Raw genomic sequence first — 26297 nt, forward strand, 5'->3', positions numbered from 1 at the left:
ATAGTACCCTTGTTCGAACAATTCTGATATCTCGATAAATTGCATGACTTTTATTTTTGACTGGTTCTGCTTAGAAAAATTGTAAAACTTTCATAACGCAGCATCAAGGTATTTTTAAATCACCTTCTATAGGAACCAAGTTCGATTAAACCCTGATGCTTCCGTTTATTCTCCGGTGGCACAAACTGTTGGTCATAAAGAATCTCCAAACAACAACGGGAGCACTTCCTTCCTCTAACAGAAGGGACTGCGCTGCTATACGTGTTTGTTTGTTTGTTTCCACCCACTCAATGCACACCGGCATCATCAAAACCGCTGTATGCGGTCAGGTAGCCTACAGAGTCTGCACTAACGTTGTGGTCAAACAGGCCAATAAATCAATTGCACCATTTGGAAGCGCCAACGCTTTTAAACTTCCCATTGATGCCGCCATAACCTTTGACCAGACAATAAACGGTCTTCCATTATTTTCACACCATTTCGTTCACAGTCGCCGAGGACCTTGAAGCTGACGACATGTACCGGGATATGGTTCTCCAGAAAGGGGCCCCGGAGGTAGATCCGCACCAGCCGGAGGTGGAGCTGGAAGCTGGTGATAACTTCGAATTGACTTGTAAAGGAAACGAACCGGTGAAATGGCATTTGAGACGAACTGAATCAGAGGTAATTCGTTTGGGATGCTGATGAAATGGCTTTAATCAACGTTTGGATTATTACATTACAGGACATTGAAACCGACCTTTATTCCGTGACATCATTCGAGGCTAAAGATGAAGCTAAACCTTATAGAAGCAGAGTTTCCATTACCGCAGCGACAGCGAAAGTCGTTGGACGGTATTACTGTGTATTCCAATCAATGGATAACGATGACCAAGACCTAGATGACCTGGAGTCTGAGTACAAAGCTACCAGTACCTATATTTTTGTTAAAGATCCCGACAATCCCTTGGTTCCTATTGAGCATCCGGTGGTCACAGCCACTCAATATGAAGAAGTAGTAATTCCTTGCAAACCTTCATCGAAAGATGTTCAGGTGGAGCTTTTCAAAGATGAACAAGAGGTAATTACGGTGATAGATTTTACAAACCAAGCTTAAACTCTATACTTCTATCTGTATTTCATATTCTTTTCATCTCACTTCTGTTTCACTTTCCTTTTCGACAAAAAACATATCTCGCTATTCTAGTACAACGGAAACTTGAGGAATGCCGAATTCGACCCACTCAAAGGGTTCAGACTACGTAACGAAACCCAAAAGCTCCGGGCACTCACCTACCATTGCTACTCGCGCGTTCTTGACCAGAGTCAGCCATTTTTTCTCAATATGAAAGGTCTGGATTCGATGCATAAGTTTTCCACACCTATATACCCATGTAACTCATATTCGTTAACGGATCCTCTCTCCACAACCCAATTTCAGTGTAGGAAAACATACGAAAAGTTTCATACCCACGGCCCTTTGAAGCCAGTAAGGCTTTCCCGTGGACAATGTCAATAATCGTGACCCTTAGTTAGTCCTAAAGTCGCAAGATTTTCCCAAAGTCAAAACGCATTTCAACTGCGCCCCATTGCGGCAACTAATTGTGTATAAAACGAATTACCTACTTCGTACCCAAGTGTCTAAGCGTAGTGTACATAAAAAAAAACTTAGTAAAAACCGTTATTATTGCATTACAAAAATGAAGGACTTCGTTACAGTATCATACAGGCATAGATTGAGGTTAAAAACGAAACCAGTAATATTACCTTTTCGAACAAAACTTATGAATCCCATGGTTTCCCCACATTATTTATTTATTTTCATAGTATACCGTCTCACAACATGACTTGATGAACATGATTCCTAAAATGCACTCGGACCATGGCCACCGATCTTCAATTTCTCGGACATCCCGTATTCACCAGATCACGCTCCACTGGGTCTAACCACCGTTGCGCAATTGCTCGTCCCGTTCTTACCGGATTCGTAGCTAACACCTGTTTTGTAGGACAGTCGTCCGTATCCGCCTACGTATCCGGCCAGCCTTCACAACCTTCTGGATACTGCGTTCGCATTCGCGCGAACTCGTGGTTGATCCTTCGCCTCCACACTCCGTTCTCCTGCACGCCGCCAAAGATGGTTCTTAACACTCGTCGCTCGAATACTTCGAGTGTACATCGATCAATATCGAAGTCTCACGCCCCTAGAGAACAATCAGTCTAATGAGCGTCATGACAGGTTAAGTCTTCTCGAACGCAGTTGCTTGTGGAGTCCATAGTAGGCGCGACTTCCGCTGAACATTCGCCGTCGGATCTCACGGCTAGTGTCATTGTCTGCGGTCACTAGTTAACCGTGATAGATAAAGTCTTCGACTATTTCCTGCTCATCGTCGTCGATCGTGAAGCCACTTGGGAGATCATGCTCGTGCTAGTGCGTTCCATAGCAATACTCATACACGAATCACCCCTCAGTTTGTACTCTCCGGATTTGCTTCACCTATATATCAAGACAATCCTGTTCCCTACGAGGTGCCTTTGCACTCTTAGGGAATGTCACATAAGAGTAGATGTCAGTCCATTAGAGTAGATGGCCTGTTAAACGAGATATTTGAAGGCGGAACTCGACATTTTGTTCTTCTTAAATTTGTCGTCCACATCGAACTTGCTCTTGCCGGTGAAGAACTCCAACCCCAGAATTTGCTTAAAATCGGCTCGTCCATTACATAGCAGTCATATTACGTCAGCATCTTCTCGTAGAGCATCCGTGCCCTAATTTAACCGTCGATTGTTGCCGCTCATCGCGGTTTGGGAAGTTCTGTACCTTGTATGTATGTAGTTCAGCTCTCTTCTTTGCATTCTGCTCTGCGACGTGCCGATCTTTTTAGCCAAATCACGGTTTGAGACGTTGGTATTTGCTTTAATCATCCGCTCCACCTTTCTCTCCATTTTTTGTTCACCGGTCCCGGTTTTCTTCCAGCTCCTTTGCCGTGGTCCAACATCAACCGCTCCTGGAACCGCTTCAACACTCTGGAGATGGTTGAATGGTGAATTTTCAACATTTTTCCCAACTGTCGGTGCGACGGGTCAGGGAATTCTGGGTGTTTGGAAAGAATTTGTTCTCTCGACTCGCGTTGGTTCACCTCCCTTTTCTTCTTCTTCTATTTTCTGGCTGAGGCTATTTTGAGCACGACTCGGAACTGCCTTATCGACAAACTCCTATTATGGTCCAGTTACTGAGACAATATGACCAGCGTATCCGTTTATACTCCGTGGTGTAACTAATCTTTTTAATCCGTTGAGATATTTTGCATACTTTTATACTCGGTAGAGTTTACAATTTTCGTTACATTGTTACATTTCGTGGAATTAGAGATCATTTTTACGTCCGAAGACTTACAAAATTTCCTTAACCTAGATTTAGGGTGGCGGGATTCGATCCCTGGACCTCTGTTTTATAAGCCAAAGTCGTTCGCCATTAGGCTAAACGACCACCCCACCTCCATTTTCTGTGAATCGAAAAACACGACTTCGATTTTGACAGCGTGTAAACAATACACGTCAATGAGAAAGTATGCAAAATTTGTAGATTTTTACCCAATAGTAAACAAGTTCTGCCCTGTTCGTGTTCGTGTTCGCCCTTTATTCATATAAGCAAATATTACGGAATGTCAATCGTCGGTGACATTCAAATGTTACGGAATCTTTACATTCATTTAAATGTTGTAAATATAAATGCCGCGACCGTCAAAAATTCGTGACGCACAGCGGTTTCTTGCTGGTCTTCTTCAAAAGGTTAGAAGATGTTACAAGGGAGACTGGGGCAATGGCCAATCTGGCCGGTTATGGGACCTTAAAAAATGATCGGATCATGGCGTGTGATACATCAGGAAAAAAAGCTCTTTATACATACATCATTGACCATGAATCGATGTCCTCGAACCATTCTAACATCAATTCCCATCACAGATCAGAAGCTTTTTTTTCTTCTATATCGCAAGTGATGTTGATTATTCGGATTCCGGAAACGTCCAGATTGGCCATAGGCACTAGACCAGCACTAAATATCGACATCATACCAATATACCCAATGTCATCTTAGAAATCGATCCTTTCGCTCCAGTTAATAGTTTCGATTGCTTTTAAAAATGAACTTCAGGACCGTCAAAAACACAATTATTTTACTAGGCATTCACGGAATTTTGACAGTCGGAGGATCAAAAGAATTTTCGACTGTCACAAGACTAAAATGTTATTGAAAAAAATTACTAGACGACATTTTTTAGCGAATATCATTGCAAAACTGAACAACATTTTCACCAGTCGTTTAACATTTTTCGTATTTTTTGTCTCTCGAATGTCATTTGGAAATATTATTCGACTGTTAGGATCCCAACTATCTTTGGTATGACATTCTTAACCCTGGCACTAGATAGTTAGTGATGCGATCGAAAGGTTAGAGATAAAGTAATATCTCAGGTCTACAACGGACATTTCGGTCTAAGATCTCATGAACCATCTCTAAGATCCCAGGTTTCATGTCTCAATTCTCAAGGATCATGTTTCAAGTCTCAGGTATCAGGACCTATGTCTAAAGGTCGTTGATCCTTTGTTAGTCTTAGAATTCAAAAAATAGGCTCTATTTCACAGAACGTATCAACCCTTCCTACCCCCGTATACGACATGGGCAAAGCATACACACAAGCAACATTCAGGCAACACGTCAGGCCTTCCACGGCCGATGGTTAATCGAGCGAAGTCACCGCACGTTTCAGAAAATGGAGTTATGGCTGTTTTTACCCTCAATTCCCCTATATTTTCCAATTATTTCAGAAAAAAAGGATGTTCGGAGTTCGGACTTGAAAATTTCAAACCAAATGTGTTGTTTCTAATGTGTTTTTTTTTAAGGAATTCAACGAAACCTATTTGAGCCACCGCACGCTTCAGAAAATGGAGTTATGGCTGTTTTACCTTCAATTCCCCTACACTTTTCAAATGGTTATGAAAACGCATGTTCGGACTTGAAATTTTTGAACCTAATGGGACGTATCTTGTTTGATTTTTTCCGAGGAATCCAATAAATGCTGTTTGAGTCACCGCAGGCTTCATTAAATTGAGTTATGGCTGTTTTTACCCTCAATTCCCCTATATTTTTCAATTATTTTAGAAAAAAAGCATGTTCGGACTTGAAAATTTTGAACCAAATGGATTGTATCTTGTGTGTTTTTTTTTCCGATGAATCGAATGAAGGCTGTTTGAGCCACCGCACGCTTTGGAAAATAAAGTTACGGCTGTTTTACCTTCAATTCCCCTATACTTTTCAAATTGTTATGAAAACGCATGTTCGGACTTGAAATTTTTGAACCTAATGGGACGTATCTTGTGTGATTTTTTCCGAGGGATCCAATAAATGCTGTTTGAGTCACCGCACGCTTCAGAAAATGGAGTTATGGCTGTTTTTACCCTCAATTCCCCTATATTTTTCAATTATTTTAGAAAAAAAGCATGTTCGGACTTGAAAATTTTGAACCAAATAGATTGTATCTTATGTCCTTTTTTTTTTTCAAGGAATCCAACGAAGCCTATTTGAGCCACCGCACGGATTGGAAACAAAATTTAAGGCTGGTTTACCCTCAATTTACCAACATTTTGCAAATAGCTCCGAAATAGCATGTTCTGACTTGAAAAATTTGAACCAAATGGGACCAATCTTGTGTGATTTTTTTTCGAGGAATCCAACGAAGCCTATTTGACTCACCGCACGCATCGGAAAAAAGAATTATGGCTGGGGGTTCTGAACTTGTTGAAAAAATGATAGGGAATTGAGGGTAAAACAGTCATAATCCCTGTTTCCAATCCGTGTGGTGGCTAAAATACGCTATGTTGGAATTCTTGGAAAAAAACACATCAGATAAAACCCATTTGGTTCAAAATTTTCTAGTCCGAACATGCTCTTTTCTGAAATAATTGAAGAATATAGAGAAATGGGGGTAAAAACAGCCATAACTCCATTTCTAAAGGTTGCGGTGGCTCAAACAGCCTTCATCCGATTTCTCGGAAAAAACCAACATAAGAAACAACCCATTTGGTTCAAAATTTTCAAGTCCCAACATGCTTTTTCTGAGCTATTTGAAAAAATGTTGGGAAATTTAAGGTAAAACAGCCATAACTCCTGTTTCCAATCCGTCCGGTGGCTCAAATAGGCTTTGTTGGATTCCTTAAAAAAACACATAAGAAAGAACCCATTTGATTCAAAATTTTCAAGTCCGAACATACTTTTTTCTGGAATAATTGAAAAATGTGCGTGTGGTGGATCCAAAAGCCTTTTTTGGATTCCTCGGAAAAAAATACACACGATAGGTCTGATTTCGTATAAAATTCTCCAGTTCAAATAAGTTTTTTCCTGCAATGTTCACAAAATATAGGGGGATTAGGGGCAAAAAAGGCACTATATCTCCATTCGTAAGCTTGTGCGGCGTCTGAAGCTATGTCCAATCGATTCTCCGGAAATTTTCATTAAAAGAAAGTATATTTTCATAGATTTGGATCATGTAGGACGAAAGATATTGAATTTCTTCGCGGTTTGTACACCTTTTCCCCCTTTGTGCAATGGTTGGCAATCCAATCCACTCAGCTTGCAATAGTCTCTTCAGATTAGACCCAGATGCATTCCTTCTGGAATGTTTATTTATAGTCTTAATTATTTTTTTTTTTAAAAAGTTCCAGAAATTGTTTCTCAGCGAATCAAAAGAATATAAATGTCACACAAAAAATAAAACATCAGAAGCATGTCCATTGATTCGGTCCAACGCTTCAGCTTGTCGTGCCAGATGATGCCGGTAAGGTTAAACACACCTGGTATTAACGAAGGGAGGAAAAACAGCTCTTGTTAATGCTTTTGTAATTATTGGTACCCATACTTAAACTGGACGCAAGTTTTCCAGCGTGGGAGGTTGATTACAATTACAATTGACTCCATTTATGAAAACAACAATTCTATCCTCAACCGTGTTTGTATGATACTGTTTCGACGAAATATTTAGTAGCTAACATCACACAAGCGAAAGTAATAGTGTGTAGGTACATATGTACATACTTACTAAACAGTATGGCGTACGTATTTGCACTTTGACAAACAACGACGACCGTTTGAATATGGTCGTCTCGTCTCGGTTTGCTTCCAGTGTAAATATTACGAGCAGCAGCCCTATCATCGACGGGCATGGTATATGCAATTGTAATTAGTGATAATAACTCTCTTTCCGAAAGCAAAAGCGTCGGCACCCTACGATAATGGGTCACCGAGTAGAAAAAACACACCACATGTGCAAATTCCGTGAATTATTCATTCATGAACCTCGACTTGCAATCGCCAATACACGTTGTACTCGCAAGCGTATTTTATTTTTGTATTTTGTTTACATTTTTCATTTTATCTCATACCTTGCTATCAAACTTTTTTTACAACCACTACTACAGTTTTTTTTGCATAACCAGCACTCAAAGAGTCAACATTACAAGAATCCCACATACTAATCGAATAATTATTCCTGTAGACTCCGTTAGACGACTACAAATTCAGCGAACCCCATGGTTTTGTCCTTATGGCCTACCGGTTGGATCAAAGTGGCGTATACCTATGTCGTCAGAAGGATAATATCGACAAGACCAAACACTTCCACGTGGAGATCATGGAAACCTGTGAGTCGTTGCTGGCCTCTTTGAACACAACTACTAATCCGAAGTGCAAAAATACACGTGCAAGAAACGCTGTTCCCCCCCTTCCCTGGCTGCCATTGTCGGTCGCTAGCAGTGACCCGCTCGATTCCTCTAGTTCTAATCCCTTCGACGAAGACAAAGACGACGTTGAAGACGATGACTTCGACGATGAAGCTACTAGTAGTGGTTGGACCATTTCTAGTCCCTTAGTTTCTCTGCTCGATTACTCAAGTGCTAACACCCGACATACCAGGTCTAGCAGTAGCGAAACCACCGACGAATTCCGGTCGACTACACAATCCCTCGACGACGACCTCGCCGAATACGTTGAGTACTACGATGCGATGGTAGCTACGGGCGATTACCGCAATGGCAGCTATGGCAGCGGGTGGAACAATAATAACAGTAGAAGCAACTATGTTGCAAGCTTGAATAGCTCTGGTGTTGGATCCAACAAGCTTAGCGCGGGGAGATTCGTAACAACAACCACCGGGTCGGACGATTTGTCACCTTCGCTGGCAAATCCCTCGCCATCTTCTTTACCACCACCACAACCGTCATCATCAAGCTCTGTACTACCACTTCCTCTACCGAGTGCGTCTAAGTTTGCAACCTGTAACTATCTCTCTAATGTGTTCTGGTTTCTTTTCCTCCTTCTGCTTGTGTGTGCGTGTTTTGTTTCTTTCCCTCCTCTCGCTTACTGATATGAGCTGCAGCATATCATTGATCAACTACAAAGTACTTATTTGGAAAGCAATACTCAATCGATCTGATCTCGAATCATAGATTCATTTCGTTACCTAATTCAGTAAACATTACAACAATTGGAACTTGTTAAAACCACTTTAAAATTGCAAATATCAGAAAGTATGTTGTATTTAAAAGTAGTTTCTGTGATCCGTTTGTTTGTTGAACATATCATTATGTCCAAGTTTGATAGATAAAATTTGTTTACCAATATTTATTATAAACTAATATTGATAATTTCATATTGTGTGAGTACTTGTATGGCCAACATTGTAGTTTGAATCGAAACCAACAATAGAAAATAATCAATAACCCATTTCAATTATATTAGCTACAGATCCTTTTTAAATGTTGGTCTTGTGTTAGGTGTTTGAAAAACAAGCTATTTTCTAAACACAAACAACACTTCGGACGATCCAATCGGTAATGAAAAGGTTGTTTAGGCTAAAAAAAATCAGCAAATTTAAATAATCATAAATTTCAAAATTGGTTTATACCATTTTCGAAGGACGCTTTGTTTTTTTTTCAAATAAACCTAAAAACTCATCAAAATCTTATTACAGATTGATACAGAATTCAAAATGAAATATGAAATCAAAATTATAAAAAAAAAACAGATTAATAATACAGATAAGGGTTAAAGATTCCGATTTCACTTTTCAAAGATAGGAAATTTTAAATTTAGATTCGAAAGTCAAAACATGTTCTTGTATCAAATCCAGTTACTGTGTTTCAATTAGAATTCAAAAGAGTAAGAGTAAGTTAGAATTCGTATGAAAAATCTGTTATGTTTTTTTTCACAACAATTGAAATTAGAACAAACAAATGTTGATCAATGGTTTCCAATCTTTTTTTCTTCAGCACACCCGTTCTTAATAATGGCATGCACCTTCTTCATTCTTGATTAATTGATCTGCTATTGAATTTCACCAAAATGTTTCAATGATTTAGGTGGGATTCCGGAACATATCCCAGCTCCCAGCTACAATCGCAATCAGGTTGCCTTCGTTGTTGTCATCAAAATTTGGGTTAAGGAACACTAAACCATACAATAGAGCTATAGGTTAACAAGAAGAATCTGGCAAAATATTAATCTCTTTTTTATTTCCTGCGATATTAAAAACTTCCGATAAAATATTGAATAACCGAAATAAAAAAAAACACAAACAAACATCAACCCTGCCATTCATCCGATCACTCGTGCGCCGTGTGATCTGCCAGATGATTATGACCAAGGTATGCGGTTTTCAGTAACATTCTACCTTTAAGACTAAATTGAAGTAAAAAAACTCACCCGGCCATTAGCCTCTCTGTGCGCCTTTGCTAGAAATTAAAATTTCAATTTACAAAAAAAAAATAAACCAAACTACCACCCTAGCGTGTTGTTCTTTCGATAACACCTCTCTATCTTGTGTGCAGTTGATGTTTCTCCATAGATGGAACTAACCCTTCGATCGCCTTCCGGTCTCCTCATACACACTATGATGATCTTCCATCAAGCTCAAGTCAAGAAGCAGTGTTTACTGTCGAGTAGAAACTGCATCTCTGCAATTGGCAATCACCTTCAGCTACACACCGAGGCCCTCGAATTGGCGAATAACCATTTTTTCACCTTTTTCTCTGGATTGATATACCACCACTCAAATGCAAATTTTCACCTCGAGTAGAAGTACCTTATCATAACCTCAACTGGCTGCGGAGTTTCAACAAAAAATTTAGTCACCCATTAGAAACAACACGGTTCTCTGGACAATCGGCGTAGCTATCGGAATTTCATCTACTATCAAATTGGAATGCAACAACACCTGTACTAGCACTTTTGCATAAATGAAAACAACACTGATCTTCTTCGACTCACCTAAATAATTTAAGAGCATATTTGTTTATTCCGCTGACTCAGTGAAGCTCTGTCCCTGGAATAAACGAACAAAATCGTCGTCAGTGTATTCAGGCTGCAACCGGTTGTTTTAGTGCAAAACTGTGACGAACCTGAACGAATAAACGAACACGATTACAGCAGTATGTGCAAAACTGGTGGCAACCTGGGGCAACACTGGGAATAAACAAATATGCTATGGGTAACTCGTGGCGGCTGCCTCAGCCTAGGACGGAAAGCCTGGAACCGCCAAATCTCAGCAATCGGAAAGCTAATCATCTACTTGTTATATTAAGCTGTGCCTGTTTAACCAATCTTAAGGGATATTTGTGCGTGGATTATTAACGATTGTGACGGTAATTAATACTTCCTGTTAGATGTTCCTATTTTTAATACTAGGTTTAAGGTTAATGGTTCAAAGGTACATATATGTAAACTCTAAAATAACAGGATAAAATAAGTCATGCAGCAGCTGAAGAAAAATCATCCCAAATGTTGATTGTTCGGTCACTCTGACTAAATCATATTGTGTACTAGAATTAATTCGTAGCCCTCTACGAAGATTAATTTCTTACAGAAACATATCGAAGTTTAGGTCCAAATTGATAATTTCGGGCGAATTTCGCGTCAAGAAACTGTCACTGTAAAAGACATCCAATTCGATAGACATTACCAAGCTTGTTGCCAAGCAATCAAAACACACTCTTTCGCCACTGATCACACTGACAAGACATTTAGAACAAAAATTCAACCATTTTCTGGCTAATATTTTTTGTCAAATTCTACAGATTCGCAATACCGACGGTAGGTGGCGAACCTACATTTTTTTCCTATACAAATGCCCTGTAGGAAAAATGTACCTGTTTAGCCCGATTTTATTGAAGGAAATGCCTTTTTTTAGAAGTTGGGTGGCACTTTCTAACTGGGATAACATTTCTTCAAATCGTTCGATGCGCACTCTGGAAACGATATTGCGTACTGTTGGAAAAAATATCCAACAAACAAAATCGAGTGTCCAGTCAGTATGGTCAGTGCTTTCGTCTTCAAACTACCTATTCATGCGAGAGTTTTTGGAACACTGTCCTGATTCTGAATCGAATCCTGACCTTTTTCTTTTAGAAATTCGATATAAATGGACGAACGGGTTGAGATTATAATAATTTTAAAAGACACTTCAATATGCATTAAAAATTGCATTTAGTGCATTGTTTTGCATTCGCCCATCAAGTTTAATCAAAAACCTTTAATTGATTAATAAATTAAGATAGTTTTTCCCTAGCACGGACATCTATTTGAAGGGACTTTACTGATCACGGCTCGAAGAAAAAAGTAGAAAAAAATGATCACGTCGTGATCGAGATTCGAACTCACGCCCGTTGAGTTGGCCCTCCGTCGTCTTATCACAAGGCCAACTCAACAGTTGAAATTTATCAAGCTACAGTTCTACAGTTGAAAAGACTTCAAAATTCGCCAAATGTTTTGTTATAGAGCCGAAGAAAGGAAGGGAGGAAAAGGGGCGTTTGAGTGTCAAATAAAGCCCCGTCATTTTGTCGTATATCAGTACTTTCCAAAGATATTTGAAATCGCCAGAAAGTAATCTACATATTTGCGACTTTTGGGCAACATACTCGCGAAGAATATTTTCATTCGCCTACCCAGCAAACATTTTCTGAGGTATATTCAGCAATAAACTATGTTAAACGTTTCATATACCTCATAGAATCATCGTAAAAAACTTGAAAAAACAGCATTTACCTACAAAAGTGGAGGCAATACATGCATATTTTTAACTTCTGGCTTAAGCGATAAAATTTATACAAATTGGACGATATTCAACACCTGATTCGTACATCCACTAGGAAGAATGACCTTAATGGGTTAAATTCTTATAAAAAAGAAAAAAAATCATACATCCTCTAAGTATGCGAGAAAGCGCAAGTTTTGCTCTCAATGCATACAAACATTGGACAATTTTTCCAAATGAACCATCTAATTTTTAGCAATCTGGTTGCACTAGGGGAGATGAGGGCATAACGAGCACCCGAGGCATAATGAGAACTACGCTTTTCTACGAAAGTGCGTATTTTCTTAAATAAATTTTCATGAGGATTTGTTTCTTACTTCCTATAGTATTAATTTTTTACAAAAAAAGGAATCTCCTTATCATCTTTACAGAGATATTAAAAAAAAACTAGCTTGGTTCTCAAGTTACGAAAATATTATAATTTTTGAGCACCACGAAATAAGCTCTTATGATCTTAAAATAACCTTGATCTATAATGTACGCACTGCAACATGATGTACACATTGTTTCTCAATTTTTACCATCAAAAAATTTTTGATTTTTCACTTTTATCAATTTTAAAACACGTTTTTACTTAAATTTGTGGACTAGGGGCATATAGAGCACCATATTATCGAGGCATAATGAGCATTTTCTGCCGTAGAATCTAGCAGCGAATTAAAATTGATTTATAGCGCCACACCTCGACTAGTTTTCATCCGACAATTTAGCCTATTGGTAAGGTGTCGGAGAGGTAATCAAAAGACTAGAGTTAGATTTCTGTTCGAGGTGATTTTTTTTCCATTCACAATTCATGGTCGATTTTTTTATTGTTACATTATACGGCTAGTAGCATCATCCTCCGAACAAAGCACTTAATGTATGAGCGTGCGTGAATTGTTTGTATTCTACAAACAGACCTAGATTATTTTGTTATTGCTTTGTTTGATGAATCTACGACTCACCTGACTTCATCAAATTGAATTCGCTGCTAGATTCCCCGGCAAAAACGCACATCTTGCTCTGATTAATGGTGCTCATACTGCCTCAGGGGGGGTTCTCATTATGCCTCCACAGTGGCTGGTTTTCAGCTTTTGGCAAATTTTTTTAAAATGCATTTTTTAACGTTTTCATCTAGTTTTTCACGTTTCAGCCCGTTAGGGAATAGGCTTTTCAAGTGTCTGAACACGAAACAATAATGTAACCTCCATATTATAGCTATTTTCTATGGTTAAATAACCGTTTTCCTTAAGGTGGCCATTATGCCCCCATCTCCCCTACTTATCGCAGAGAGAACAACAAGGTTGTTTTTTCACTTGAATCCCGCGCGGGAGAAAAAATTTGCCAACATGTGGACTTTTTATCATATCCGATGAAATGTACACAAATCCATGTACAAAAATCATATCCGATGTATACCGACTTTAAATAACGATTTTTACGATTTGGTAGGAATTCCGATTCGCATGAACACTGTTCACGATTAGAGCTTTCATTTCTAATCCGATTTGTTTGCTGGGTAATGCGCGTGAAGGGCTCCGTAATTGAATAAGGAGTCATTCATTCAGAAATTTTTACGATAGAGATGCCTGGAAGTGTCTTTTTCAACGACCTAAATTATCATTTCTATTACGATTCTATGTTGGCTGGGCCCTATCAGGATTTGAGACTAGAACTAAGATTAGGATTAAAAGCAGGTTTTACGATCAGGATCCAGGATTTAGGATCAGATTCTTTATCAGATTGAACATCAGTATGGCATTGGGGTTATGAGGTAGGATCGGTATCAACATTAAAATCAGGATCCAGTATCAATAGCAAGATCAGGTTTCAGATCATTTTCAGTGTTTAGATCAGAATTGAATCAGGATCAGAATTATATTCTTAATTAGGATTCAGATAAAAGATCGGGATTAGAACCGGAAATAGGGTTTAAGATAGAGAACAGGTTATAGATCAAGATATAATGATCCGACATCAGGATTAAGATCGAAATCAGGATCTTGTCCCAGACCAACATCAAGATCTGGTAACGAATCAGTTACATATCGAAAACATAATCAGGATCAAGATCACATTTGAGATAAGGAACGAAATCAGATAAAGAATCAGGATCGGAATAAGAATGACGGTTAGCTTTTGTTCCTGATCAGGATCACGAAGACGACTGGATCCAGGATCAGGCTCAAGATCAGGCTAAGTATTGGAATCTGAATCAACATCGGAATTAGAATTAGGATCTAGATCGGGATCCAATTCCGAACCAAAATCATGCTCGCTTGGAATCAGGGAATCAATCTTGTTGTGGGTCAGAATTTTGTAGCACATCAAAATCGAGACCAGATTCAAGTTCCAGATCTTATTAAGGAACCAGGTCCGTGATCTTTACTAATCGATCGATTTTCTGGTTTGAAGTGAAAAAAAATGAGTTGGAGTTAGGATTGTTCGATCTTCGGAAAAAGATCGATCTCCAAGATCGATTCAGATGAACGGTTGTGGGATCGATCCATCTAAAAAATCGGAGCTTGAAGATCGATCTCCGATTAATCGATCTTTTTCATTTGTAACTGCTCTTCATGCTAAAGAGACATAAAATTTCAAATTTGTTTAGTCCTTCTACATATGGAAAGAAGAAAAATTCAAGCGCTTTTATGAAAGATGAATCGTAGTTAGTTTTTTAAAACAACATTAATCATTTTTTTTAATTAAAATATTTTGATATATATGTGAAAAATATCGAACAAAATAAGCAGAAAACATTAAATATAAATTTTCTTTTTTGAAAAAAGAAACTTTTGGCAAATAGCTGTTATTTCTTAAGATTTGTGAATTCTAGCACTTTTTTTTATCTTAATAAATCACAAACACCTTTCTGCACCCAATTCACAAGGTGTGTAAATAATTTGCAAAATTGTATTGACATGAATTTTAAATTTCGAAAATTATTTTTCAACTGATCATGAATGCTAAATGAAAAAAAAAATCGGCTCGACCAGGAATCGAATTCGAGTTTTCTGATTATATCTCCGAGACCTTACCAATAAGTAAATCGTCAAATGTAAACTAGTCAAGTTCTAGCTCCATAATTCAGTTGACTTCACCAAATTAAATTCGCTGCTAGATTCTATGGCAGAAAACGCTCATCGTGCCCCGATTGATGGTGCTTATACTGCCCATTTAGTGACTGATTTTCAGCAATAATTTAAAATGCATTTTTAAACGTTTATATCTACATTTTTCAAGTTTCATCCAGTTAGGAAATTGACTTTTTGAGTGTCTTAACACGAAACAATGATGTAACTCACATATTATAGCTGTTTTCTATGGTTTAATAAGCGTCCTCCTTAAGCTGATCATTATGCCCTTATTTTCGCTAAATGAAAAAAAAAATTATCGAAAGATCGAATCGAAAATAAACCGATCTAATCGATTTTCTCCTGGCCGAAGAATCGATTCAAAAAATCGAAAATCGGAGTTGAAAAGATCGATCTTCCAAGGATCGATCCAAGATCGACCAATCCTAGTTGGAGTAAAAATAATTGATTTTAGTACTACAACATTTAATTGCTCCAAGAGGTTACTTTTGAAATTGAAACTTAAAAACTGATGCATATTTTAAGTCTGCTTTCATGTAAAATATCATACTGAGAAATATTTACAGAATAAAAAATTATCATTGAAACATTTTCAATTTCCAAATCATTTTACATTTTCATTATGAAAAAAAAAAACATTTTTTGCGTGCATGTCTTTTCGCTTCACCCTCAACTAACAGCTTGGTTTGCATCTGTCCGTATTTCGTTAGTTTGTCATGTATTTTATTTATACGTTTTGTTTCGCTGTAATAATGTCATAATTTTAACCGATTCCCGTATTTAGAAAACAAAAAACCGATACCCTTATCAAAGTTATTTCGCTTTTAAAATATTTTGTTTGTGCAGCCTAACCTCAAATGTGATGAACCAAGTATTAATTTTCATTTATTGTTTTACCAAATGATTCCCAAAATTTTTCGGCAACAATCAAATGGGGTAATCTCACAAAACGATCGAATGCTCAATAGCCGTAACTGAGTACATTCAGAAGCCAAGGATTGAGAGCGAGGGTGGCGAACACATTACTCTGGGCCACCCGATTAGGCTGATCTGCACCGTAGATGTGCAGGATGGAGTCAAGTTCGACATGCGATGGATGCTGCCGAACATGAAGCGGGCTGAAAACGTAAGATTAAGTTATTTTATGCCTTTTTAGGCCTTCTTGTCGAGTCAAACGTTTCGAAAAACTAAAATTTCCTTTATAGAATTCACGCGTGACTGTCAATCGAATATCGGTCCAAAACCACAGCCAACGCTCCAATTATGTGATTGGTACATTAGTGCTGCTGATCTCGCATTCGACGAGGGCTGACGATGGATACTACAAATGTGAGGTCGAGGATCACAACAAGCATATCAATCATCGGAATCACCGCCTGATCATAACCACGGATTCCTTCATCAACATAACGGAGGACAACAACTTGCCATTTATTAGTGCTTCCACAACTCGACCGGTCCGGATCATTTTCGCATACGTGGCTCATCCACAACCGGAATTCTACTGGGTCAAAGATGACGACCACAATCCATTGGAAGCCGGCGAGAAGTACAACATCTCGATCACTTCAAAATCTGTTACCCTGACCATCTTCAAACCTAGCGTGAGGGACATCGGCAACTACACCCTAATTGCCAGTAACGGAGGGGCCGAGGCAAATCGTTCGATGAAAGTCTTCATTCAAGGTAAAGACGACTTAGATTAAACACTAACACTCCGTCGCTAACAGATGCTTATTCTCGATTCGCCTTTAACACCTTTTCAAAACCTAGAACCGAAACGCAAAACTTTGTAATCAAAACCCCTTTTCAGAGAAACCAATCCTCATGATGGATCCCAAATACGCCCGGCCAGAGGAACCGGTTACCTTCTCTTGCACTGCCATCGGATATCCGAAACCCGAAATGAAGTTTGCATTCTTCCCCTGCACCAGCATCCCTTGGACCAACTGCTCCCGGCCAGTCCCTACCAAGGATATCAAAGAAACGGTAAGATATTGAATCGCATTTCCTACACTGACTGCTCAGGCAGATGACCCACTCATTGCCTTCATTAAAAAAAACTTGATATTCAACTAATATTTTCGTTTTGCAATCGGCACTCTTGAAATTCGCTCAAAGAAGCAGAGTGCAAGGCTTGTGCTCAGACCCGAAGAAGAACATATTATGTTGAAGATGGTAAGTTTTATGGATTGTCCTGGACCGAAAGACTCACGAGGCAGTGGGAAGTGAGAAATTAATTAACAAACACGACCAAAACAAACTTTTGCAACAACTGCTTGGCAAATAAACTATGAATTCAATAGTTTTAGGGTGGTTCCATAAGGAAGTAATCTTGGCCCTTTATTATTTCTTTTCAACGATGTTCTTGTGGTTTTACTTGAGTAATGCCGGATTGTTTAAGCAGGTGGCGCAAACATATTTTCTAAGGTTTAACAAGAGAACGACAGAACTGTGATTCACATGATGTTAAGCATCCCCGAATTTGCATTGATTTCGTTCAGCAGATTATCCATATTACGATGAAAATGGAATAATCACATATCCAGTATCAGTCTTTTTTAACCGTGTTTTGTTTTTTGAGCTGTGCCGTAGCTCTTTTTTGAACCACCCACCGCGGCCTTTTTGGTTCGAGAGAACGAACGAACGGCTTTCTACTTTTCTTCGCTCTTCAGTTTATGTGCTCGATGTTTTTCCCATCTATAACACAGAGAAACACGCCACGAAATAATCTGATATAGATGCAATGATGCAATGTTTCCCTTCGAATGCGTTCTGCCTCAAACGCCGACCGCTCAGGTTGAAAGCGCACATAGAGAAAATACACGAGTAAACTGCGACTACTCCGTACGAGTGTACATTTGAAACTGACTTTGCACGCGTTTGTATTCGTGGCCAATATCTCGATAGGTCAAGCCGAATGAGAATATTCGTCGTTCTGCGAGCGTCGCTGAAACGAACGGTTATATTAGAAGTTCGGTGACTCGTATCCCAATTTTTTCACATGTTCTGTCGATTCCTGAGAGGACCGCGCGAACTGAGATATCGCCATTATTCTTTCTGACGATTTTCACACTTGGCCAGCATCGTTATTGGGAATCGTTCGGGCGAAATATTTTGGCTGATTTTGACATGTTGATTTAGATTTCTGAACACTTTCCGCTGCAGTATTTCTGAGGTCCGTTTTTCTGTAGTTGTCTTGTTGGCTGTTGCTTCATTAAATGTATGTGGGCCGTCTCGCCGGTTGTTGGTAGCTGTTCTTAGTTCGATATAACAGACATTCTAAATCAGGAGCTAGCACTTAGTTTAGAATGCTTACAACAATAAACAATCTTATTTCAATCTATCTCAACCTGCAGGGACTTCGACTGCCGGACAATGGTTCAAGCAAGGAGTATTTGACTACGGAACAGTTTACCATCAATGCGGAAACAGCTGGGTACGTGATGTGTTTGGCAAACAATGCCAAGGGACGAAGCACGATAATGGCAGACATGTTGATCAGTAACCTAGAGGAACCGGTTTGGATCTATCGGGAATCACCTCAGCTGGAAGTCACGAACGGTGATCGGGTGTCGATCGTATGCGCGGCATTGGTCTACAATCATACGGATCGGATAACATTTTTCCTGAACGAAATGGAAGTAGTACAAAGCGAAGAGAAGGGAATTTTCCTGGAGAGTTGGTACGAAGTTTATGCTTATCGAAAACGACTGGTGATTGAGTCGGCAAGCGCGGAACATCACGGCGAAATCCGCTGTGAAACAGACGTTCGAGACTCGGATCAAGTTGAGAGCAAAGAGCTTCGACTGACGGTGGAAACTCCAGAAGCGCCGAGTATATTGAACGGCCACGAAAAAGAGCAGCGAGAGCTCGGATTGGGAGATACCAACTTGTTCCAATGCTCCGCCGATGGTATGCCAAGACCCTCGATAGAATGGTTGAAAAATGGAGAACCCATGGAGCTGGACGACGGAATTCAGATGAACAACGGATCGTTGTTCTTCCAGTTCTTGAAAGAAAAGGATACAGGCGTGTACACTTGTCGAGTTAGCAATAAGGTGGCCACTGTCGAGAAAGTTTGGGACTTGAGAGTGAAAACTATTGCCGTCCAACGATCCTGGATCATTGTCGTATTGAGCATTTTATTCGTATTGATATTTGCCGTGATCCTCATTTCGTTGTTTTACTTCAAGAAAAAGCGAGAAGTCAAGGCATTGAAAGATGCAGGGTTGTCAAATTTCGTCGAAGGTGACATCGAACAAATCAATCCGGAACTATCACTTGACGAACAAGCCGACCGGTTGCCATACAAAACCGAATACGAATTCCCTAAGGAAAAACTTAAGCTTGGAAAACAACTGGGTGCCGGAGCATTCGGAGTGGTTTTGAAGGCGACAGCCCAAGGAATTATGGTCAGTGAGGATGAAACAACGGTAGCCGTTAAAATGGTTAAGAAACAAACAGACAACGAAGTCATGCGAGCACTGATTTCGGAGCTGAAAATTATGGTCCATTTGGGTCAACATCTCAACGTAGTTAATCTGCTGGGAGCTGTTACTAAAAATATAGCAAAGCGTAAGAGTGACCGTTTTTTCTATGACTTAAGTTCTTAAACTGTCTCTTATTTTAGGAGAACTGATGGTCATCGTGGAATACTGTCGGTTTGGAAATGTTCAAAACTTCCTACTGAAACATCGTCCCTACTTTATCGACCAAGTCAATACTGAAACGGGTGAAATTGATCCATCGATTGAAAAGAACATGTTCCGTTGGTCCAAGGCGGGCTACATCTACAACAGGTATGAGAGGATTGCGCTAAACTATTAACACACTCTAGTAGCAGAACGTTTTAATTGTTTGACTAATAACAGGTGAATGGTTGGATTCAACAATCGTGGCAAGTTGTCCTTTCAAATTTTAATTTACCACGATTGTTGAACCAAATCAACGAATGTAATCTAACTTTCTCAATTTCTTTTCATGCTGATCAACATTGATCTACAACCTCCGTTTCTTTAACCTTCATAAACGAAAACAACTTTAAACATCATCCTAACCGGCTTTCCTTTCTGGGACTCACTTTCTCATTCTATCACTTTTTCCTGTGTGTTTACTCATCGTTTCTGGATTGTGTTATGTCCAACCCTGGTGTGCGTTGATTCAAAAACAAACCGTGTGCTAACACTTGCCGCATCCCAACTGCAACAATTCTGGTATAAATCCTAAAACGCATTGTGCTGTGAAACTGAATTTCTAATCCGCTTCCTGGTGATGGTGTGTAATGCATCTTTTTGTGCGTAAACGGGTATATTTTCCTTCGTCGGCAATTACTGGATGCAAATCCACAGTCAGGGCTTGAAGTACGTTAATCTTTCGTTCTCTACCCATAACTTGAACAATGGTAATTCCAACAACGGTCATCACCATCCGGGTCGAATACAACCTGAACATCATCATCAACAACAACAACAACAACACCTGCAACGATCAATGGTTGAAAACAACAACCATCCGCTGTACTGCAACTACATCAACAGTAATAATTCGGCCGCCTACACCAATCCCAAGAACCACATGAACTCCAAGGGCTACGTGCGGCACTCTGGCATCCAGAATATGGCCATGGTGGACAGCTGCAATACGGAGGCAACCGTGATGACCTCGGTTGAAGGTATGTTGTTTATTTAAAACTTTCATCTATTTCTATACATGAATAGGTTGATCTTAACTTCTTTAGGGTGTTCGGCTGATCTTCACCAGCAAAGTTCTACTATTGCTGGTAAATTAGGGCCGGACCTTCAACGATGCACGGTTCTGTTGCATGGGAGTCGTCAGAACGTGTGCGCGGGTTCTTGATCTTTCTGGAAACCAAAATCCGTATTTCTGCTTTTTAACCCGCTGTATGGTGTGGAGGTCAGCTTCTTTTCAGAAGTGAATCATCGTTCAAACCATTTCTTGCCTCAAAAAAGCCATTTAAGGCCGATTTCAAGATATCTAATTTACCTTAAAAACACCCGGCGCCGAATGACTGATGGATTTGGCTGAAAAAAAAGATCTCCACTGTTGGCTATCCGGAGCCAGCGTCTTAACACGTTTGTCGCCATGGGAACCATAAAAGGGTGACGGTTCTTATACGCAAGATAGCCGCTCAGTTTTGTCACGCCTTGTAAATCTGGAGCTCTCTCGCATTACTTTCACGCTTCGAGATTTTTTTTGTGCGACGAACGTGTTAACTTGCTGCCTGAGCCTAGGTTCTTGTCAACTGTGCGTATTTCAGCGGCTATTGGATCTGCCTTTTCTTCGATGCCCATCCGGAATCAAGTCAAGCGCCTCTCTGTAAATCTCGTTCTCTTCTTTTCGCATCTTATGCCCAATAAATATCCACTTACGTTCCCGATTCTCGATGTCTAGTGCCTTTTGTTGAAACCGGCGATAAAATTCCACATTTGAGATCCAGTATGGGTGCATAACAATACGGATTCGACGTTTCAGTTGAAGATTCAGATTTTTGTTCGTAAACAGATCTGGCGTGACCGCAAGATGTTTCGGAGACTCTGAACAGCTCGGGCGGCACAGGTGTATTACAGCAGAATATCTCAGAATCCGGTCGCGAATATTTCCTATCTGACAACCCTTTCTGGCTGCAAGGCTTCGACGGGCGTACCGCAGCTGCCCGGAGCACCTCGGATGACATCCGGCCTGATCCGGCTGGCTCTCACCACGTCCGCACCTTACTTACGCAAAAACGGAACTCTCATAACCAAAATGGCGAAAAATTGAGTCCCGAAAAGCGATCGGCACTTGCGCAACGGCTCAGCTTCCGGCCCACTAGGGGTCGCTTTCTTTCTGCACTTCCATTTCCCAACGTCGGATGGATGAATATCAGGGCAGCAGTTCTGTACGTGCTACTACCTGTTTTGATCTGCTTAGAATGTTCTTTCACTCTCTACTTTCTTCTCCTAGCACAATGCTAACCTCAACCGTTGTTTCTGCTCAGGGCATCTTTTGTCGGTGCTAACTTGGTCGATTGCTAATACGTGTCGCCCTCAATCAGTTGTCCAGGAGCTTTTCACCAAGTTAATCCGGGATATCCTTCGTGATCGATGGCTGCGGTTCCGGGACACCGAGTGATTCTCCACACTTTTTATTCGCAATTTAAAGCGCGATGGCGAATTTTACCGACAAATCGTTTTCTTTCGCTGATTGTTTTCGTGCACTGATGATTCCTCGCTCTTTGTGCGTCTGACAGCTACACTCTAAATACTTTTTCTCTGGTATGTTTTTCACTCACATAATAGGACTACACGCTTAAAACAAACTAGCTACACGAACTTAATTGTAATGCTATAACTTGTTGGCCATTGCTAATTTGAAAGTTGTTCGAAATGCTCAGTCCAAAGATAAGCTGATCTGTTCGATCTGTAACTTGATCGGTCTTTCAGCGGCATTCTAGCATAACTCCTTGCACCACTAAGGCGGAGAAATGTCATACCAGAATCGGATATCTCTAATGGCGGCAGCTCATTCCCTCTCTTCGGCTAGGGAGTTTGTCCAGGCTCTTTTAGCTCGTCTACCAGCTGGTTTGACTGCTTCTTTTTTCGAAGGTGATGAAAAATGTTAAAGAAACAACAAAGCCGTTCAACTTGCTGGACCTTCTATCGAAACACACCATGTATATTGCTTCTGTATCACAATTCATGATATTTACGGCTTATGTTCTTTCTTTCTTTGGTACCTCATGTTTCTCTAATACTTTCTACAGGGTTTGTCCGGAAAGTAATAGGACTGATTGTTTTCTGCCGCGACTGTACTTCGGAGCGTGCGCGCGCCGGCTGGATTAGGTAGAGGGCGTTCCTAGCTATCGAAAGAGTGGCTGTTCGGTTGTTTCATAGCAATGGGGAAACATGAGAGCCAGAGGAGACCAGAGGTACGCGAAATTCTGTGTGAAACTCGGTAAATCTGCAACAGAGACGTTTGAAATGATCAAGCAGGCTTACCAAGATGTTGGTTTAGCAAGAAGTGGTGTGTTTCGTTGGCACCAAGCTATTTCGGAGGGCGTGGTCTAAAGAACACTTCATTTTCGGTTTACACCACTCACAGAAACACGTCGCGCGAAAATGGCTCTCCTGATTCTCTCGTTGCTAGAAGACAACCGAACAGCCGGTCTTTTGTTAGTTGAAAACGCCCTCTACGACCTTATCCAGTCGACGCACGCACGCTCCGGAGTACAGTCGCGACGGAAAACAATCAGTCCTATTACTTGCCGGACAAACCCTGTATTACTCTACGAACTTAGAACATTATGTTTGATTTCGTTTTACTGCCTTTTCCATTCCCGTATACCACAAACGGACAGCTGCTTTGGATGACCCGGTTCAAGCGTGCTCAATTCCGACTTTAGCCTTTCATCAATCATCGACCATTCTGCAGGTTTAATCCGATATTCATTACATCTTCTTTCACACATCCTCCATGGATCGTCGTGATGAAAGCGTTCTTGATTCCACACCACTGTTTTTCGACTATTCCATCTGTCGGCAGTTCCAAGACTTAAGATACAAGCTGTTCAACTTATGCCTTCTTCACCTCTAGATTCCCCAAACGGCGTACGTCTGTGGTACGTCGTATCGACATACGAGTTTCTCTGTCAACTTTCAGTCGTTTTGCACCAAGGATGGGATGATGGTCAAATCCAATGTCTACGCTACGTTTGTTAGTTAATTTCAGCTGGTGCGGACTTGATCAATTTTGTTCCTTGTTTGGCCCTCCGAGATACATTCAGTGACCTAAAGATATCTAGCTATTACCTTAAGAGACTTATTGCAGTCGGGTACTCGACAATGATATTTGAAGAGATGAATTGATTAATTCATCAAACAGTAAAAGTTGTTACCATAAGCTGTTCAAATCTGACAAACTTTTTAAAATGATGTAACATTCATAAAATATTTTCTTTCATTCAAGGTGATGCCGTAGATACCGGGAACAATACAGTCAACTCGAATGAACCCTTGTGGCGTTCCAATTACGGCATGGACTACAAAGGGCCGGCTCGTTCGGTCACCTCAACCGATCTGGTCTGTTGGGCTTCTCAGGTGGCTTGCGGCATGGAATACCTGGCCACCAGAAAGGTTCTTCACGGAGATCTTGCCGCTCGTAATATCCTACTTTGTGACGATAATGTAGTCAAAATATGTGACTTTGGTCTGGCTCGATCGATGTACAAGAACGACAACTACAAGAAAAAGGGCGAGGCACCGCTGCCTTTCAAGTGGCTAGCCTTGGAGTGTATTAGCGACAATGTGTTCAGCACCTATTCGGACGTGTGGGCGTACGGTATTGTGCTGTGGGAGTTCTTCTCCTTGGCCAAGGTACCGTACCCGGGCATGGAGGCCAACCAAGATCTGTACAACAAACTACGTGACGGATATCGCATGGAGAAACCGCAGTACTCCACCCAAGATATCTACGACATTATGTTGAACTGTTGGAACGTGAAGCCAGATTCGCGTCCAACGTTCAAAGATCTGAAAAGTAGATTCAACGCTATGCTCCCGGAGGAGCTGCGAAATGTGAGTGTTTTTTTTAAGGGTTAGGAAGGTTTGCAAATAAAATTTTATTTTCCAGCATTACATCGATCTCAACGAGCCATATTTGGCTGTAAACGCAGAGAAAGAGAAGCGGGGCGAAACAGATTATCTGGCCAACTGGGGACCACCGGAAGAACCAGCACCATCCGTACCAACCTATGTAAATGGGATTATTCTACCGCTGCCACCTAGTAAGTCTTGCGCAATCTACCTCGAATAAAATGAGAAGTTTTGAACAAAACTTTGAACGAGGATCCTTGTTTTACAGTTACCGATGACTCGGCCTACCTGCAGATGACCACCAACAAATCCGACGACTCCGAGGAGAGCCATTTCGATTTCGCAGCCTTCAACAACAGCCAACCGTCGCCGACGTTGAAAAACAATCTGGACAGTAGTCCCCAGACGGGGAGCAAACGGCACAAAAAGAAGAACATCCCGGAGGAGATACCAATGTTGCGCAGCCACGGCAACTTCGGTGGCCCGGCAGGGTTCAATTCCGATTCCGAAACCGAAGCTACCAGCCCGGTTCCGATGGTACGCACAACGAAGATCCAACAACAACCGGAACCCGAATACACCAACGTTCAACGGATGGATGAACCGGGCCCAAACGATGCTTTCAGCAATCCTAGCTACATTAAGGTCAACGAGAAGCGAACGAAATAGATCATGCTAGAGGGAAAACCTTAGGGATTTATAGGAGTAATCTTATAAACAGCCTCGGAGCGATCGAAAAAAAGGATCTTAACAAGAATCGATCGTTGTCGACTTCCTCAATTGAATCGTTCAAATACAAAAAAAAATAGAAAGCGACTGACTGCGAAACGAATATTTTAAACAAGCAAAAAAAAAATCGATATGAGTGTGTGTCTTTTACGAATGTGTACGCTTCAATGTCCATTACATGTGAGCTCTGTTTATTTATAGGTTTAAGTCAATAAAACTTCATATTTACCGACAGAGAAGAAAACAAATGCAACAGTACTATTAGGCTAGTAAGGATAAGAAAAAAATATCGCTTCGACCTGGGATCGAACGTTTCCCATATTGTAAATGGGAATAGCCCGAGCCCTGGGTCGAAGATGCAACAGGATATGCTTTTTATGAAAAAGGATGCCTTAATTGTTTTTAACAGTCATAGCGATATCTATACTCATTATGTACATAATTTATTAAAATCACATTATTTTCATCACGTTTTACGACTTTTGAACAATATATCACATGACCCTTAACAATTTAACTTTTGATGAAATAGATTTCAAATAGGTACCGCACCTCTACAGTAAGAATATTCCTGAACTATGTGGTCAAGTTTGAATCTGAACATTATTCCACCTCCGATTGTCCGACGCATGGGGCTGAGATAGAAGATCTCCACTGCTGGTGACCCGGAGCCAATATCTTCACTTGCTGCCAGCCAATTTAAGCTAAAATCTGAATTTATTTAAATTTTCTTAATTCCAAAATTGAAAACCTTAGTAAGAATGCCAGTCAATGCACCA

General features: G+C 40.3%; 1 protein-coding gene across 8 annotated transcripts; it reads left to right on the plus strand.

The window, feature by feature from the left end:
- Positions 1-475: 475 nt before the first annotated feature.
- Positions 476-25987, plus strand: LOC129744350 (vascular endothelial growth factor receptor 1-like). Of its 8 annotated transcripts, none has more exons than XM_055736826.1 (14): positions 476-663; positions 725-1060; positions 7533-8289; positions 9664-9678; positions 16165-16322; positions 16402-16882; positions 17010-17185; positions 17318-17374; positions 18556-19774; positions 19830-19998; positions 20548-20870; positions 24164-24771; positions 24827-24980; positions 25058-25987. In XM_055736826.1, the coding sequence occupies exons 1-14, from the start codon at positions 517-519 to the stop codon at positions 25456-25458; spliced, it is 5001 nt and encodes a 1666-aa protein (XP_055592801.1). In that variant the 5' UTR covers positions 476-516; the 3' UTR covers positions 25459-25987. The 8 variants fall into 8 exon arrangements, with proteins under 8 accessions (XP_055592801.1, XP_055592806.1, XP_055592803.1 ...); XM_055736831.1 differs by having other exon boundaries at positions 20737-20870; XM_055736828.1 differs by having other exon boundaries at positions 17321-17374.
- Positions 25988-26297: the final 310 nt, after the last annotated feature.

Source organism: Uranotaenia lowii, chromosome 2 (assembly GCF_029784155.1).
Source record: "Uranotaenia lowii strain MFRU-FL chromosome 2, ASM2978415v1, whole genome shotgun sequence".
Taxonomy (NCBI): Eukaryota; Metazoa; Arthropoda; class Insecta; order Diptera; family Culicidae; genus Uranotaenia; species Uranotaenia lowii.

Bases quoted from the DNA above. Each gene is read 5' to 3' on its own strand.
- LOC129744350 (XM_055736826.1), top strand. From the start codon at position 517: ATGTACCGGGATATGGTTCTCCAGAAAGGGGCCCCGGAGGTAGATCCG. The intron at 1,061-7,532 runs GTAATTACGGTG...TTATTCCTGTAG, and splicing joins TTTTCAAAGATGAACAAGAG to ACTCCGTTAGACGACTACAA. The intron at 19,999-20,547 runs GTATGAGAGGAT...GCAAATCCACAG, and splicing joins GCGGGCTACATCTACAACAG to TCAGGGCTTGAAGTACGTTA.